At 43.0% G+C, this 17,608-nt stretch overlaps 2 protein-coding genes across 8 annotated transcripts in view; one reads left to right on the top strand and one right to left on the bottom strand.

The window, feature by feature from the left end:
* Nucleotides 1–17,386, bottom strand: part of LOC147023091 (protein brambleberry-like) — a 40,989-nt gene extending 23,603 nt beyond the window's left edge. For 3 of the 6 annotated variants that reach the window (XM_085888119.1, XM_085888117.1, XM_085888118.1), the window contains exon 1: nucleotides 3,974–4,342. In XM_085888119.1, coding sequence (XP_085744245.1) covers nucleotides 3,974–4,258 — 285 coding nt within the window. In that variant the 5' untranslated portion in view covers nucleotides 4,259–4,342. Of the gene's footprint in view, nucleotides 1–3,973; nucleotides 4,343–4,469; nucleotides 5,305–5,324; nucleotides 5,459–15,291 lie in introns of those variants that run through there. The other 3 variants (XM_085888122.1, XM_085888120.1, XM_085888121.1) reach the window with 3 other exon arrangements.
* On the top strand, nucleotides 5,464–14,542 carry LOC147023092 (uncharacterized). 2 transcript variants are annotated; one of them, XM_085888116.1, is made up of 11 exons: nucleotides 5,464–5,595; nucleotides 5,841–5,892; nucleotides 6,943–7,629; nucleotides 7,718–9,127; nucleotides 9,223–9,264; nucleotides 12,290–12,396; nucleotides 12,547–12,608; nucleotides 12,686–12,852; nucleotides 12,964–13,110; nucleotides 13,384–13,670; nucleotides 14,024–14,542. In XM_085888116.1, the coding sequence occupies exons 1-10, from the start codon at nucleotides 5,482–5,484 to the stop codon at nucleotides 13,629–13,631; spliced, it is 3,036 nt and encodes a 1,011-aa protein (XP_085744242.1). In that variant the 5' UTR covers nucleotides 5,464–5,481; the 3' UTR covers nucleotides 13,632–13,670; nucleotides 14,024–14,542. The 2 variants fall into 2 exon arrangements, with proteins under 2 accessions (XP_085744242.1, XP_085744241.1); XM_085888115.1 differs by lacking the exon at nucleotides 14,024–14,542 and having other exon boundaries at nucleotides 13,384–13,910.
* Nucleotides 17,387–17,608: the final 222 nt, after the last annotated feature.

The following is a 17,608-nucleotide window of genomic DNA, read 5'->3' as shown; positions in this document are numbered from 1 at the left end:
CATTCTAAATGCTAACCCTATGTTTACAGGCCCAGAGAATCCAAAGCTTATGTCAAATTAGTGATTATGAACACCAAAAACCAAGAAATGAAGAAGTTTGTGAAATTATGTTTGTATTTTCATGAAAAAAAAAATGCATTCAAATTGTTGGCAGTGACACCAGCATGTGTATAAACGTATTTCCTATCTCAGTTTGACACATCATCACTCTGTGTCATATTCAATGTTACAGTCTGCATCGTTTCCACATTGTGCCACACAATCGTAGTTCTTCTGGCGGCAGTTACAACAGTGTTTACAAGTCCTGATGCTACAATAATCTTGCAGCATTTTTTACAGTAGTTTTGCAATATTTAATTTTATACTGTAAAAAGTTATGTTAACGCAACTAGTAGACAATTATCTTGGTCTTGGTTAATTTAGTGATGGCTCTCTTTCTTTTCAGTGCCCGAGTCATTATGAGTGAAGACAAGTTTAGCTCGTTCAAGTCTTCCATGGACACTGTTGACTGGAAGTAGTGCATTCTTCGTTAGGAGTCCACTGCCAGAAAAGGACCACTTGTTCAACATCCCAGAAAGTACTTGATGTAGTGGAAAAAAAAAAATCCAGCTTACAGGATGGAAAATATGTTGACATCCAAAGACACCTCAAAGACTTGACCAAATAAATATTGATTGAAAGGAAATATTGATTATTCTGATGCCACAAATCAAATATCCATACAGCGAGCGAGAGACTGTTTGTAGCATGCCATGTGTACAGAAACCTATGCTGTGAAAAAAAGTGGGCATAAACGAACAAGCTCTGAAATCTAGCAATCAGCAACCTCAGGCACCTCAGCACCTTTCACTAGATCTATGACAGAACCATTGACAAGGGATCACTGTTTCTTATGTCAAGAAGATGATGACCAGTCTCTTCACCGTACGAACTGAAAACGTGGGGAAGGCACTTGAATGAGCTGTGTAAATTTGCCAAGATCCAGTATTGATGACAAGACCAAGCAATGCATTCTTACCAAGTGATGCCCAGCAATAGATGCAAGATACCACAAACCATGCTGGACACGACACGCGTTCCAGTCTTGAGGGATGATGCCAGCAACCGGGCCAAGTCAACAAAAAGACAGACCTATCAAAGCAAGTACCATGCTTGATTGAGCTGATCAATCTCATTGAATATCAAACCCAAAATGAAGCTCATCTACCCATGGATGCCAGTGAAAAAAAAAAACCTACATATCTATGCTTGGTGGTCATGATGAGGCACAGAAACATACTCTGACACTGATACGACAGTGGCTCGAGGACAAAATTCTTGCAGAGTCACAAAGTGTGAAGTTAGTGAGTCAGAAAGAGAAGAAAACTATCTGTTCTTGCATCAAGGAAGTGTAGACCATATCTTGTTCGCAGGATTCAGGACAGTAAAGATGCCACAAGTGAAATGGACAGCACAATGATAAAATACAAGACAGCTGAGCTAATACGCAACAGAATTTCCAATTTAATTGAGATGGAAACACACAATTACAGTATGCAGCACAAAAGAGGATGTCCCAACCAAGCTGTAGAACCTTGTATGGTGGATTTTGGTGGGATCTGAGGAGGAGCTGCAAACTGAGATAAGGAGGACAGTTGACATGTCAGCATTGACCACAAGTCACAATATAATGTATGCTTTCAAGACCAGGAGACAATTGCACCAGATGCCCAAGAAAGCCACTGACAGATTTCGGACACCACACACACACACACACACACACACACACACACACACACACACACACACACACACACACACACACACACACACACACACACACACACACACACACACACACACACACACACACACACACACACACACACACACACACACACACACACACACACACACACACACAGTAGGGTTGGCACTCACTGTACATCATGACACCAGGAACAAGGGCGTTGATGGATCTCCTCCATATACAGACTACTGCGTATCAAGCAGCCATGCCTTGCCCCGAGAAACAGCAATTGTTAATGCTGTTGTGGAAAAAAACAAAACGAGTTGATGGATTGTATGTACCACCTTTCCTCAAGAAAGGTACATTTGACTTCTTCACTGTTGATAACAGATTTTGCAGAGGACACTGTAGATAGCAAAGGCACCACATGTGGCACAATCACCGCAGTGTATCAGAAAGCAGATGTACCTGGAGAAGCAATCACACCTAATTTGGAAGTTAGTGAGGCAAAAAAAAACCTGTCGGTTGTCCCTTATCATGTACCCATTGATCCTTGCAGCAAACCAAAACCTGGCCCAGTCAAGAGAGCAAAGGAATTCAAGGCGTGTTCCACAGGTGTTGCTGAATCCGAAAACTAACCAATCTTGGTTGGATGATTGTATCTGCTTTGTCTAGATCAACCGACAGTGAATCGCAAAACAGTATCCCAGGTTTGGCAGGCTACAAATCATTTGTGTCATCCAATCAGTCACTGACTCAAGTCGGTGCCTTGCCTGTACTTCCAGAGGTCTCACATGAGTGGTATACCATGCTCACTGTGATGTTGAAAGCATCTCAGTTGAACAGCTTGGCAGTTGGTGAAAACTACCCAACTGTCATAACCTTTGACATAGCCCTGAAAGAGAAGGCAGTACAGTTGCTAGATGCAAGACCTAACTTGAAAAGAGAAGTTGTTCTGAGACTTGGGGAGCTGCATGCTGTGATGGCTACACTGAGGGCACTCGGAGCCTCAACAGAAAATTCTGGCATAGATGCTGCATGAATCGAGGCAGATGTATATGGGCCTGTTACAACGAGACAGGTCCTCAAGTGCAGCCACTACAAGAGAGCACTCCGTGCACACGTCCACACTTACATGGCTCTGTAGGAACTTGCTCTAGAACAGTTCTTCACAGAGATGCCACAACTAAAATAAATCTGCTTGAAACCAGCAAATTAATTCGAGGAAGCCTGGAGAAACAGCTTCTGGGATAAGTGATGGAGCAGAATGCATCAGAATTGCTAACCTTCACCTGATTCAAGTCTTGACCCCCTAAGATGTCATTCAACAGCTGAAGAAGTGGGAAGCTCAGAAATCTATGACACAAACTTCTTCTTTTCTTGGTTTTTCAGGTCAGGTATGGGAGCATGCGCCAGAGCAGTGCGTCGCTGCGTCCACTTTCCGCCGGTACTCCAGGGGCCTCCGTAGGACCATCCCCCAGGGAGATGCCAGGCCCATCCCCATCTCCTTGAAATGCCGATCAACCTGCTGCAACGAGGCACGTGGTCGGCCCATTGGCCTCCTCCACTCACGAGACTCCCTTGCTGAGACAATCTGGTGAGCAGGATCAGCGTCAGGAAAATGAACCATATGTCCATACAGCCACAGCTGACGCTCACGGACCATGCAGGTAACAAATCTCATTTGAGTCTCTCTCAGGAACCGCTCGTTGGACACAAAATCTAACCAGCGATAGCCAAGGATTCTCCGAAGAGACCTGGTACCAAAGGAATTAAGTCTCCGTCTCAGATCCTTGGTCAGAGTCCAAGTCTCGCATCCATAGAGCAAGACTGGAAGCACCAAGGACCTGAAGATTCGGACTTTCGTCCGAATAGACCTCTGACTCACAGCCGGCAGAGACATGAATATCACTGCCAAGGTGTTGCTTGGTCTTTGGTGTTCACAATCACCAATTTGTCATAAGCTTTGGATTATTTGGGCATGGAAACATAGTATTAGCATTTAGAATGAAGTTTCTATGTCAATTACAAGCCGAGATGTTCATAATTCTTATTAAGTCGGCCATTTTGAAAATCCAAAATGGCGGCTATGTACACAAATGTAAACATTGATCTTCATATTCCTGATGCAAATAAGCTTCTCAAACATGTAACGTTTTGCAAATCTCCATCAAATTTGAACGAAAAAATGGTTTTAATTGACAAAGTGAACCAGGTGATCGTCTCGGAGAGAGAGTGTGTCACCTGATAATGACACTCGTTCAGAGGTGATGACAGCTCGAGTTTCCTCCCCTCTGAGAGGAAACCATCGTCTGCAGGTCCAGCCAATTCAAAGGCGACCGAGTCCCGGGGACTTGCAGCCTGTGGCTCCGAACCCACCGTGGGACGCCCCCCGGGTGGGGGGTCGTCTCCTCCACCCTGGGTGGGAGATCCTCCGAGCAGGTGTTTAAAACCAAACCAATCGAACAGAGCGTCAGAGGTTCCGACTACCAGGAGCCAGAGCAAGGCTATTAACAGGACTGCTCGCATGTTGGACCGAGCCACGACGACCACCACCACCACGACCACCACCACCACGACCACCACCACCACCACCACGACCACCACCACCACCACCACCACGACCACCACGACCACGACCACGACCACGACCACCACCAGTCGGAAAATGGTCCGGCACGTCGCGCTTTCCGTTTAAAAACTAACACTGATTAACAAAACTACCAACAGCAGCTCCCACCTTGATTACCCGTCACACTGATCACCGATTCACACACAAGATCGATCAAGGGCTTTATTAGTTTATACGGAGTCACGAGTCCATCACAAGAGGATCAATCAGGAGGTCCCCAGCCGCCCCTAATACAATCATATAGAGATGTAGTTCACGTGGGATGGAAAAGAGACGGATGTGCTTTTGTGGACCGGCGAGTTGGACAAAGACCCGTTGCGATGACGAGCAATGTAAAAAAAAAAAAAGGTGATTATAGGTCAAAGTTCAAACGACGGTGACCCAGTCTGACCGGTTCGTGCGGTCCTCGAGTCGACTCCATGAGTCAGGAGGGGGTTTACATGATCACACCTGGGGGGGAGACCTTGCCCGGAGTTGAAATAGATCATCGATCTGACAGGAAGATGGAAGATTATTTCTGCCCAAAGTACAAGAATCGGAAACTTTCTGTGATCAGAGAGAGATCGATGTCCAGATTCGAGCAGCCTCGTTCGTTAAAATCGTTTTGAGAAGTTTTCCAAATGAATGTATGGGAAGAGTGAGTTGGTAAACCGATATATATATATATATAATTAAATGTGGTGTTGATGCAGCGCAGGCATGATGGGCCAAATGACCTCCTCACGTGCAGTGAAAATCGTTGGAAGTATTTTCTTGTATATGTAATAGATAAATATATATATATATATGTAACCTTGAAGTTTTCAGTAATCCAACATAACACGTCGTTATGCTGTAAATTGAATATATGTAATATGATAATGATAATACATGTACAGTCATTATATTGATTATCGATTTCAAAAGAGCCTCGTGCTCCTTAATCGACGTGTTAATGAATTCGATTTCATAAACGACAAACACCTGTATGCTCCATCACGATGACGTCATTAGGTGAGGTTGGTGGGTTGGAGGGGTTCAGTCTATAAAGAACGTTCGCATGGGTTTGTGGGTAAGATTGTTGGTCGTTCGCCGTAACGAATAAACGGTGATTCGTGCCTCGGGTGGACGCACGTCGGCAATGGCTCGGCGGACTGCTCTGCTCTGCTGTGTGCTTCTGCGAGCTGCTCTTGGACACTTCCCAGCTCCCTGTAAACTGGTCTCGGAGTTTTCGAATGAAACGATTCATTCCTGCGTGAGTAGTGATGGGAGGATGGGAGAGGACAGAGGTCAACCAATTCGGGATTACTCTTGAACAACAAAACGACAACAAAAAAATCTATTTGTATTTTTCTGAATACAAAATGTCCACAAATCGATGTTTCTTGTGGACTACAGTAAGACCCTTTATTGGTTGTGACCTTTTTAACACTTGTACTTGGTGTTGTGATCTTGATTTTTTTTGGGGGGGGGGGTGTTTTCTGACCGTGGTGTGTGTAGGAATATTATTCCCAAGATGAAGAAAACTTGGAATCGTTTCTGAATGGATCGGGTGAGTGATTTCATGTTATCTCAGGTTTATCATGACGTTCTACATGAACCGCAGGTGGGGGTAGACCTCGATGTACTTGGTGCTTGAATTTCGAGGACATTGGTGGACCATGGCCGCGCTTGGGCGTTGAACCTGGGTTCGCTGAAGTTATCGGTTAAGATGGCAACATTAAACAGGACGATTATTGAAAGTGTCCCTACACCAATGGATTTACTAAATTTATCGAAAGGTAGCCCTAGACCATTCAGATGGGTTTGTGGATTGATGTTGGGGGTCTCATGGTACCAAGTTTGGTGTAGGTCCTGAGATATGATTTATTGAGGTTACCTTTCGGTGAATCCGTTGGTGTACCTGCTCTATGCCTTTTGAGAAATCACCTTTAATTGATCGGTCTGCTAACTGTGGTGGTGAGCAAGAAGTGCCGTTTCGGACATTAACCCCATCAGAGCATAAGTTTCCTCATTTGAGCTCCTTTGATCCAAAGGGTTAATATAAGAAATGTCAGCTTCTTGCTTCTCATGGTGGTTGGTGTCCCGTGATCAACAAACCCTTTGTCATTCATTGTTCTACCTGTCTGCCGGTGCATATCAGCACTGGTTCTTCAATCACCCTTCTCGGCTTTGCTTGTTTCTGGAGGGATGGGAGAGACTATCATTGGTTGGTGTTTGGCAGTCTGTGTGCAGATCTACTTTAATTTTTTTCTCAGATCTACTGTAATCTATATGTAGAGTTCAAATGTCTTGATACTCATCTGCCATTGTCATTGGCTATCAAGCTTCTAGGCTAATCCTGCTGTACCCTCTCAAACCTTTTAATGATAGGTCATTTGAATTTGATGAATGCAAAATGTGCACAAATCGATCGGTCTTTGGTGTAAGGTCAGAGCTTGTTCTAGTTTGAGCTTGTTGTGAAATCGTGCCGGTGCCATTTATTTATGATTGATGCCATAATTTAGTGCGGTCTCCCCCAAATGAATATCCTTCACCCCCCTCAACTCAAACTATGGTGTGCTGTCACCTTTGCATGAATGTGCAACTTGTTCTCCCATAGGTTACAACATTACTCTGTTGTCGATGTCCAATCTGCGATCAGATGGTGATGAGGGCACATTCCAAATGGTCTTTTCAAACCTAACATGGAATGGTGAATCTGTGCAGCTCCAGAACATCCTCGAGCCAACAACAGACGATTGTTTACTACTCCATGTTTGCCCTCAGCTCTGTGAGCAGGACTTGTGCACGAAGCGAGACGGACTGTTCCTCGTCTTCACCCCAGCTTGTGATGCTCGTCTTGTTGTGGATCTCTGCTTGCATGCTTGCAGGGCACACCACCTTCTCCTGCCGTCCAAGCTTCTGCTTATGAAGGTGTTTGTTGCTGCACCCATGGAAGTTGTTCAACAGGTGCAAATGGATGTTTGGTACCACATTGTGAATAGTAGTGCAGCATCTGACATGACTACAACCAAGTGTAGGTTTATGAACGACTCCGCACAACAAAGAGGGATGCTTTTACAATACCACCTTACTTCTGATGAAATTGAGGAAAAGGTTTCAATTGGTCAACCAGTGGAAAGCAGGTCAACTTCTCTGCTTGATTTTCTCACTTCATTCAAACTATTTGAAGGCTTATCGTCAGCATTGCCCTCCTTGATACGCAACAGCGATGCCCAACAAGTTTTATCCAACTGGATTAGGCGGTCAGATTCCAGGAAGACCTTTGACCAAATACACCAGTGTGGTAAGTGGTTTTGATCGTCTTTGCTCCAGCAGTTCTGCCTCATTTGTTTTATAGTACACGAGCTTGTATGGCTTGCTTTGCCTTGCAGAGTCCATGATGCTGTCATCTGCAATCGAGCCTCCACAAGATTGCCAGCTGGAGTTCTTCAACAAATCCGGAAACCTTTACCCTCCCGGATTTCCCGATCACTACCGAGAAAACGTCACTTGCCAATGGACGATACATGCTCAACTAGCTAAGCGCATTATGCTGAAAATTTGTAACTTTGGTGCGCCTAGTAACTGCTGTGAGATTGAAGACAGGATTGTGTTTGAGGAACTAAGTCCAAATGGTGTGAACACAACACTGTGGGCTTGTTGGGGTCGGCAAGTCTCTTTGTACAGCCCATTAGGCCAGGGCGTAAAGGTCAGTTTGGTCGTCGGTGGCGCTCTGCCACCAAATGTATCGTTTGATTCTCGTCACTTCTGGGGGGAATACCGTGTCCTGGATAAATACGAAATGTTGGATATAACATGGCTGGCTTGTGATGAATGGGGTTTGAGCAAAAATGTGGGTTCTGATCAGACTTTGGATGAGCGAGATCTGGATAGAACAATAAATGATCAAGAGTTTGTGTTGCCTACATCGGTGGTTTATTCGACAGTTTCAGAAAGTACCATTGACGACTTGATAGTTTCAAGAACTGCAGAAGGCTCAACTGTTTCACATGATGCCCTTCCAGCATCACAAAAAATATTAACTGGCTTTTGGTCGTCAAAGAAACCGCACGCTCGGAGGAAGCTCCTTGATTCCTCGGAGGAAGATTTTGCTCCACATGATCTTGTCGAATCAAAACAAAATGAAGCTTCACCAAACACTGTGGCAGTTGTGGGTACCTCAAATGTAGTGAGAATGTTGCCTTTTGTATCAACTTCAACAGCACAAAAGATGAAAGCTTCTCAGCTGAGAGATGGAGATAATGGCATTGTGCATGCCAACCAACCGTCGTGCATCGAAGGTCCCTGTGTGTCCACATTGAACCCCAAGTTGATGCCAATTTTTCATCGCAACATGGCAAGAACGCAAAACCAAGCCGACTCTTCAGGAATGTCCACCAGTTTACTTCCAATCGCTGCAAATGAGCTGATTGAGGTCAAAGTGTTGCTTCACCCTCGGCTGAATATTATGAACACCGTCTCCCCGACAGTGACTGAATCTGAAGTTGCTACTTCCACGGGCATTTCCTCTCCATATTCATCTTCATTGTGGAAATGGACTATTACCAAGTCAAAGACCCCTCATGTTACAGATTCTGATGATGGGATGAAGATTGTACATTCTCTGCCAGAAACAAACCAATCATTTTTGGCCTTGGAAAGTTCATTCCTTGACGAAGCAGATTATCATTCGGATACGGCTTCATCTTTCGATGTTAACCATGAGCGAGTAGTGAGTGCCAGTCCACCACTGTTGCTGCACGTGACACACCCAGCTTGGGGTAAAGAAATCCTTAGTGCCGGTAAGCCTGGTGTGCTTTTGGAATATTGATTATCCAATATATTTTATTTTTGTACTTTTCTCAGTTGGAATATTGAATTTTTTTTTTCCTTTCAGGAGGCACTATTCACATTCGTTCTGGTGTTTATAAACCAAAAGGTAGGCCTTGATTGTCAAAATTTGTTCATTATATTGTTTGCTTGGAGATATTGCTCTCTCTATCGGGGTATTACTGCTTTGCTAATTTCTTTTTTTATTATTGATCTGATCAATAACCAAAGCCCCTTCTGCCAAAACTACCTTTGAACAGCAAGATGGGATAATTGTGTTGTCGAGGTTATTTTAATATTTTTGTGCAAACACCATGAGTAATAAGCTTTAAAAAAAGGTATTTTGGTTGGTTGTTCCATTTATCAAATACTAGTGGGTACCTGGTGTTGTCCAGTGCTGTTCTAATCCTGTTAACATTTTGAAGAAATCAAAAAATTTCTTTCCCTCTCCAAAGGAGGATATTTCATTTTGGCCCGTGTGTTTGTCTGCACAGAACTTTCTTGTGTTTCTCCGCAACCGTTTGGTGGATCAAGACAATTTTCACCATTGGTGTGACTACTCATGTAGAATGTTTTAATAATTATGATGTCATCGGTTGTGTGGTTTAGGTCAGACGTATGTCATGGGTCAGCCATATTGGAAAAACAGAAAAATTGGACCTCCATCTCTGAACCCACACCAGGGGGGGGGGGGAATTGAAACTTGGCACATAGCAAGTACTCCTCATGGGGAATAAGTGATTTTTTTTTAATGACGTCATCGGTGCCCTAGTTATGACATCATAATTGCACATGTGGAACACCACATCCGATCAGTATGAAAATTTTTGAGGGTTATCTTGGGATAAATGGTCAACAGAAAAAAAAAAATCATGTCCCGTGATTCGGCCGCCCTATTGTGTTCATTTTCTTTTAACCTTTTGCAATTCTCCCTGAAGTGGCTGAACAGATCAAGGCTAAACTTTACATGCATGAGAAAAAAAAAGGTTTACCCATGATGTCATTGGTAACATTGTTTTGCAGCCATATTGGATTTACCCCAAAACCTATAAAAATACACCACTCAAAAGAAGTCTGAGTGAGGGTTTGCAATCTGATTTCTTTTTCTTGTTTTAAATATTTTTCTGGGAGCCTAAAATGCCTTCCTTCACCCACTAAAGCCACTGTCACACCTTGACGATTTAGCCAGCGTATGCCGACGTATGAAAAATTTGTCAAACGCTGGCACGCGTCAAATACGTTATGGGTAAGTTTTGTATACGTTAAGAGCATGCTGGCATACATCGTAGTACACAGAGCTCGTCGACAAATTTTAACATGCTCAAAATTTTTCGATGTATGACGCACACGTTCCGCATACGCTGGCCATAAGTTGTATGCACGTTATGCGATCGTCGACGCACGTTACTTGTAAGTTACTCGTAAGTCGAAACGCGTCGAGGTAATGTTTAGTGTCAGTGTTCCAGACTCAATGTTTTTTTTTTTTGTTTTTTATATATATATATATATATATATATATATATATATATATATATATATATATATATATATATATATATATATATATATATATATATATATATATATATATATATATATATATATATATATATATATATATATCTTTTCTTCGGTATGATGGTGATGTTGACACTTCGATTTCTCGTGCGGTTATATAATTAATAGGCTGCCGCTCAACGACTTAAATCATAACCGCACTAGAAATCGAAGTGTCAACATCACCAGCATACCGAAGAAAAAAAAATAAAAAAAACCATGGAGTCTGGAACATTGATGGGTTCCTCCTGTTTGAAGCCCATTTTTATATACCAATTCCCCTAAACGCTGCCAATACACCATTATACGGTAGCTGTAAGTTGGTAACACGTTCAGTAAGTTCTGTGGTCGTCTGGAAGACTTCAAATACATCGACATACGTTACTTGTAGGTTCAAAGCACGTTACTCATAGGTTAGAAATAAGTTTCGGGTACGCTAATCATTACCTCGACGCGTTTCGACTTGTGAGTAACTTAGAAGTAACGTGTGTCAACAATCGCACAACGTGCCTCCAACTTGTGGCCAGCGTATGCGGAACGTGAGTCATACACTGGCATATGTCGAAAAATTTTGAGCATGCTTAAAATATGTCGACATGCTCGGCGTACTATGACGTATGCCAGCGTGCTCTCAACGTATACAAAACTTACCCATAACTTATTCGACGTGTGCCAGCGTATTCGGCAAATTTTTCATAAGTCAACGTGTGACAGGGCCTTGACACTTCGATGTCTAGTGTGGTTATGATTTGAATCATCGAGCGGCAGCCTTTTAATAGGCTACGCCATGTGATCGTCGGCGATGTGCTGCCACGCGCTATGCATACGTTAGACTATCGTTGGGCATAGGTTGTGAACGCCGACAACACGCGAAGCATTCTTTGGTATAAGTTATCTATGTTATCGAAACGTTCTGTGTACGTTACTAATACAGGTAGTCGTCGTCTTGCGACTGTTCGACTTTACGACCACGTAAAGTGCCCCCCCCCCAAATTTTTTTGTATGTAAAATATACGTTGTTCAACTTACGACTGATTGGTCGGAACCAATTGCGGTCGCAAGTCGACGACTACCTGTACATTATGCATACGCCAAAAACTGGAAAAAACATCAATAGTTCAACGTACGCCAGCGTTTTACATACATTTTGATACGTTGCGATACGCTGGCTAAAACATCAAGGTGTGATAGCGGCTGAAGGAATGGGGCCAGGGGACATTTAATATTACTTTTCACAGAGCCACAAAGGCTCAGGCACTGGAGACCAACTTAAAAAAAATATATATATATTCAACTTTTTTTTTTTAACCTCAAAATACATTAGCTGAACCTCAAAATTTGAAGATCCGTTTGGCCATCGAAGGAAAATGTGGACACATAGCCATCTCTTACCATATAGATCAGTATTGCCACATACATGGCTGTTTGTGCTTCATGTGAGATCAAATTTCTGACTGTGCAAATCTTGTGACCATTAAAGATTTGCTCATGATTTTTGCACTCTTATTATAATAATTATAATCTTCTTGAGCACAACTGGTTTACTTTGTCCAATGAGTAATATGTGGTCTTTGCAGAGTTCTTGTGGCTTTTGATAAAAGCAAAAATGAGTTTTCTGCCAGGAAATGGCAATATTGCATTTGGCCACATTATTGAGTCACTCCGATGTCAAGTGGTGCATCAGGTGAGTTTTTGCAACCTGCAAGAAGGTGGTGGTGGTAAATGGTAAAGCACATGGTTTGGATATGCTCACTTGTGTAATACGATATAAAGCTGCTCTGAAAATCAGAATCTTCACAATTCAATATCTTCAAGTGTGATTTATTCTGTGCAGATGATTAGGTTGCCGGACCTTTCAACCAACTTGATTGCCATCCTTCCGCAATCTCTCACATGGTAAGTTGATTTTGTGTAATAACACTTTTGCATGAAACGATGCTGTTCAAGTTGTGATGACTTCTTCTGAATACTAGGCAACAAGATTCCTCTGCTGTGACTGTGGTATTCCGAATGTTCTTGAAACTCGGTACCAGAGTTCGACTCTCGAACCTGCAAAACTTCCTAATGGATTTGCCTATACCTGGTACCATTCGTACGCCGTGTCCTACTTGGGTGGAGAATGTGAATTTGGAAGTGGAAGGTAATGTACAAAAGATGGAGTAAACTTGTCTGGATGTAAGCCCTTTGTGTGCATCAATTCATCTCGAATGTTCCAGCAGCTTTTTGTTCTTACTTTTCTGTGCCCATGTAGATGTTGATGAATGTGAAGATGAAGAAAATCTTTGTGCCGACGATGCTGTCTGTGAGAACATTGTGGGATCGTACACGTGTCGCTGTATTTATGAAGACTTGGACCCGTTATGGCCAGGAACCTTGTGTGCAAAGCAAGTTTTGAAAAGTAGGTGCTGAATTTATTTTAGTATCAACTTGTACATGTAAAGAATATATATATATATATATATGTATATTTATTGAGGGTGGGGTGTGATGCAAATTTTTTGCTTTGGCAGCTGACTCTTGAAGATTTGTTTATACAGGATCTATACAACCACCGAATCGGCTGCTTTTGCCTTTAAGAGTATTTCTTGAATTGCTTTTTTGTATGGTTTACTGTAATGTACAAATTTGGTGGTTGGAATATTTCAGTATTGATTCATTTCACTTGTGGCAGGTTCTCAGGATGAAAAGATGGTGATATTTGCCATTGTACTGGGTTCCCTTGGGTGTGGCCTCTTTGTTTTCCTCCTTGTGGCCATGGTGGTAATTGCAATGGTACACAAGTTCCATACGAATTTGCAGGAAGTGTTCTTTCCTCACTCCAATCCTGACAACTTGAATCCTTCAGCAACCTGGAATTCCACTCAAAACACTGGCATGGACTACCTAACTGGTTATGGTCCAGAAGAACACTTGCTGTGAGACAACACACCTGTTTGACCTTCTCAGTGCCTCAAACTGGTAATTTAGTAATTGCTTGGAGTAAGGATAAAACAAATGGTTTGAAGCATTTTGGTGGTGGGGGCTCTAAGGAAGTAAAAATACTGTATTTTTAATTTCTCAAAGGAGACTTATGTTTGGTAATGTACTTTGAATGGTTCCTTGAAGCCATTCCTTCTTCTGTACTTTATCTTTGCCTCGATGCTTAAATGGATTTAAAATAAACAGGTTTGTAGTAAAAAAAAAAAAAAAAAAAAAAAATTCTAATGCAATAGTGTTTATATGTATATAAAGTTAATTGAGTATAATTTTTTTTTTCTGAATAAATTTTGAACATATTTGGCCCAACCATGTTGGTGAATATTTTCCTCCAGCATGGTGTAGTAAAAACAACGACAAATGTGTCCTTAAGGTTTTGTCTTCACCAGAAGAGGAAGAAGAATAAAAAACAACTTCTGATATTTCGTCACGTGCCTTCACGTCCGTCATGCACTATCTTTGTTCATGATGAGAAAAGTGTATTTTCGAAATTACAATATCACCATGCACAATACCAAGTGTCGGCTGGACTGGTGTAAGGTTCACCGCAATTGGACTCTGGAGCAGTGAAAACCCATTCTCTGGAGTGAGGAATCACTTCATCTGCCAGTCCAACAGATGAATCTGGATTTGGTGGATGCGAGGAGAACATTACCTGACCAAATGCATAGTGCCAACTGAAACTTGGAAGAGTAATGGTCTCGGGCTGTTCTCATGGTTCGGGCAAGACACCAGAGTTCCATTGAAGATAAATCTTAACATGACAGTATAAAGACATTCTAGACGATTCTGTTCTAACTTTGTGGCAACAGTTTGGGGAAGGCCCTTTATTTCAGCATGACAATGCCCCCATGCACAAAGTGAGGTCCATGCAGAAATAGTTTGCTGAGATCAGTGTGGAAGAACTTGACTGGCCTGCACTGAGCCCCCGCCTCAACCCCATGGAACACCTTTGGGATATAATGGAATGCCGACTGTGAGCCAGACCTAATCACCCAACATCAGTGTCTGACCTCAATGTTCTTGTGGCTGAATGGAAGCAAATCCCTGCAGCAATGTTCCAACATCTTGTGGGAAGCCTTCCCAGAAGAGTGGAGGCTGTTCTCGTAGCAAAGGGGGGACCAACTCCATATCAATGCCCATGATTTTGGAATGAGTAGGTGTCTACACACTGTTGGCTATGTTGTGCATCATTGCATGGAAGTCATTTTGGAAATGCTTATTGATACGATATCTTCCTCCATGCTTTATTTGTGCAGGAGGGAGGTACGAGCCTCTAAGCTGTCAAACTTGTGTTCAAATCTCAGCCCAGCTATAATCATCCAGGTATTTCACAGACAGGGTGAACCATCATGTGCTGGTCCTTGGACATTAAACTGGGCATCCTGTCTGCCAGCATTGGTGGATGTTAAATATGCTGCATTGACTGAAGTGAAGTATCAGCATCCTGACCAACATCCAAACACCTGCTCTGTCTCAACAGCAGTGGAGACTCATCCAATAATCTGCCTTGATAGCCTTTTGCCACTCATGGCATGAGGATGATAAATTCCTTAAGTTACTAAATGTTATCATTTGCACAAGGTAGCTTTTCCACACTCACCAAGAGGTATTACTTCAGGTGGATCAAGCATTTTATTCAAATGCCTCTTCTAACATGTACCGATCAAAAGGCAGCTGGTGGAATCTGTAAGAACAGGATGACAAATGAAACCAGAGCAGTCGAGGGCGTGCCATCGGCTCACTTCCCATCAAAAGTTAAGATGGTAAAAAGTTCCACCAGGAATGACCCAATATCAAATTGAGTAATATAACAAAAAAGCAAAACAATTTCCACCAAAGTGACCCTACCTCCCTTCCCTCCAGGGAGGGCTCAGGTAGGAACTGGGGTCAAAACCAAGTGTTACCTTTTATGCACCCTTCCATTTAAAATGTGCTTAATTGCATTTGCTGGTTATTGATGCCACCCCAGGGTCTCAGGGCCAAAAATGAATCTGCTCTCACCTTGGGGTGTGGTGTTCATAACTACCAAGTATGAATTTTTGCACAAATGTTTAGGAGAGGGCGCAACATACAGAGCAAATTCAAATATCCTCCAATTAAAATAAAAAAATAAATGGGTATAATTTCACGGCAAAAATTTTATGGTCGGGCTTGAAGCACTTCCAACGATAACGCAGTCACATCCAGGAGGGAAAAATCTTTTTTGTATACATTGTCAAGGCTTGTCTGAGAGGTAACATACAAAACAGAGGGGCAGGAGAGGGAAGGACAAAACAGTGGGGAAGAGACATTCGGAGTTCTGTGGAAGGGAGAGGGATGGGGGCAGGGAACACGGGGTAAACAAGATAGACACTCCAGGGACTTTTAGGACCTTACTCGACAGGGAACTTTCAGGAAGGAAGGCAGGGAATTTGAAGGAGGTGGGTTTGAGGTAGATTAACGGAGGTATAAAAGATCGAGGTTTTGGATGGGGGAAGATAAGAGATGGTGAACAGCTGTTTTGAAGACCTGGAGGGAAGAATGGGATTGAAGAGTGTGTGGGAGTTTATTCCAAAGGTGGGAAAAAAGAGGAATGAAAGAGTGAAGGTGAGCAGTGATTCGTGATTTTGGTAGTTTTACCAGAAAGGGGGTTGTTAGCGGACCTTGAGCGCCCTGCGGAAATATGGTGGGGACATATCGCAGACAGAGCAGGGGGGGGGCGAGACCGGAGAGGAGATGGTAGAAGACAAAGACCACCAACTTGCCTGTGGTGAGTGACAGGAGCAAAGACTCGGCCTCATCGCGGGAGATACCAATGATCCTAAATGCCTTGGTTTCCACAGCGTGAATCCGAGAAAGGTGAGAGGCAGGAGCACCAGCCCAGAGGGGAAAGCAGTACTCCATCAGGCTGTGGAAGAAAGCTTTGTATGTGGTAGGAGCTCAGGTGGGCTGAGGAAGGACTTTGAACGGAGGATTCCCATTCAGCGACTGGCTTTGGAGGCCAGGTTGGAAATGTGGTTTTCCCAGGAAAGATCATGGCAGATAGTGAGACCCAGAAGCTTGAAATGAAAAGACTTCTTCAAGAGAATTGTTGAGAAAGTGGGGGGGTCCAAACGGTCCTTTTGGAGTGACATGGTAAGAGAGATTTGTCGGGATTGAAAGACATGTTCCACGTGTTGGACCAGTTTGTGATTTTATCCAGATTTGCAGAGTGAAGAAGCTGCTGCTTGCTGATCTGAGGGATGACACATGGTGCAGCAGAGGGTGGAGTCATCAGCAAAGAGATAAAGGATTTTCCAGAGTTCGGAGAGATCATCACCATAAAAATAACAGGGGCCAGAATACTGCCTTGAGGAACTCCAGCCTGCACAGGAAGAGGGGATGAAAGAACTCCATTTTGGGCCACATGTTGACTGCAATAGGAGAGGAAGTCTGCAAGCCATGAGTGAAGATGGCCTTGGATACCATAGGAAGAGAGTTTGGTGAGCAGGGCAGGGTGCCAGACCGTGTTAAAAGCACGCGATATGTCTCTGATTTCATGTCCGGCATCGAGTACCTCCATCCATTGTTGGGAGAGCAGAAGGAGCATATCCAGGGTAGAGTGACCTGATCTGAAACCAAATTGATGATAGTAAATCAGGCCATTGGAGAAGGGGAAGGATTTAATGTCAGAAGCGATGATGGATTCCATAACCTTGCTGATGATTGGGAGAAGGCTGATTGATCTGTAGTTGCAGGGATCGGTTTTTGCACTTTTTTATGCAGGGCAGTGATGTTTGCTGAAAAAAAAAAAGTACTTTAAAAAAAAGTCCACATGTAACTGGGAAAATCAGATAAATGGTACTGTAAATAAATGTAGTTGCCATAAACAGAATTGTAAGACTTCATTATGCCAACAAGGTTGCATGATGATACACAGTCATAAAAGAGGAGATGCC

This window comes from Eptatretus burgeri, chromosome 7 (assembly GCF_056783735.1).
Source record: "Eptatretus burgeri isolate ZD-2024b chromosome 7, Ebu_testis_v1, whole genome shotgun sequence".
Classification (NCBI taxonomy): domain Eukaryota; kingdom Metazoa; phylum Chordata; class Myxini; order Myxiniformes; family Myxinidae; genus Eptatretus; species Eptatretus burgeri.
This window is presented reverse-complemented; position numbering and strand designations above follow the sequence as displayed.

Coding starts and splice junctions, on each gene's coding strand:
- LOC147023092 (XM_085888116.1), top strand. CDS start 5,482: ATGGCTCGGCGGACTGCTCTGCTCTGCTGTGTGCTTCTGCGAGCTGCT. Junction 5,893..6,942: donor ATCGTTTCTGAATGGATCGG/GTGAGTGATTTC, acceptor GTTCTCCCATAG/GTTACAACATTACTCTGTTG. Junction 13,111..13,383: donor TGCAAAGCAAGTTTTGAAAA/GTAGGTGCTGAA, acceptor CACTTGTGGCAG/GTTCTCAGGATGAAAAGATG.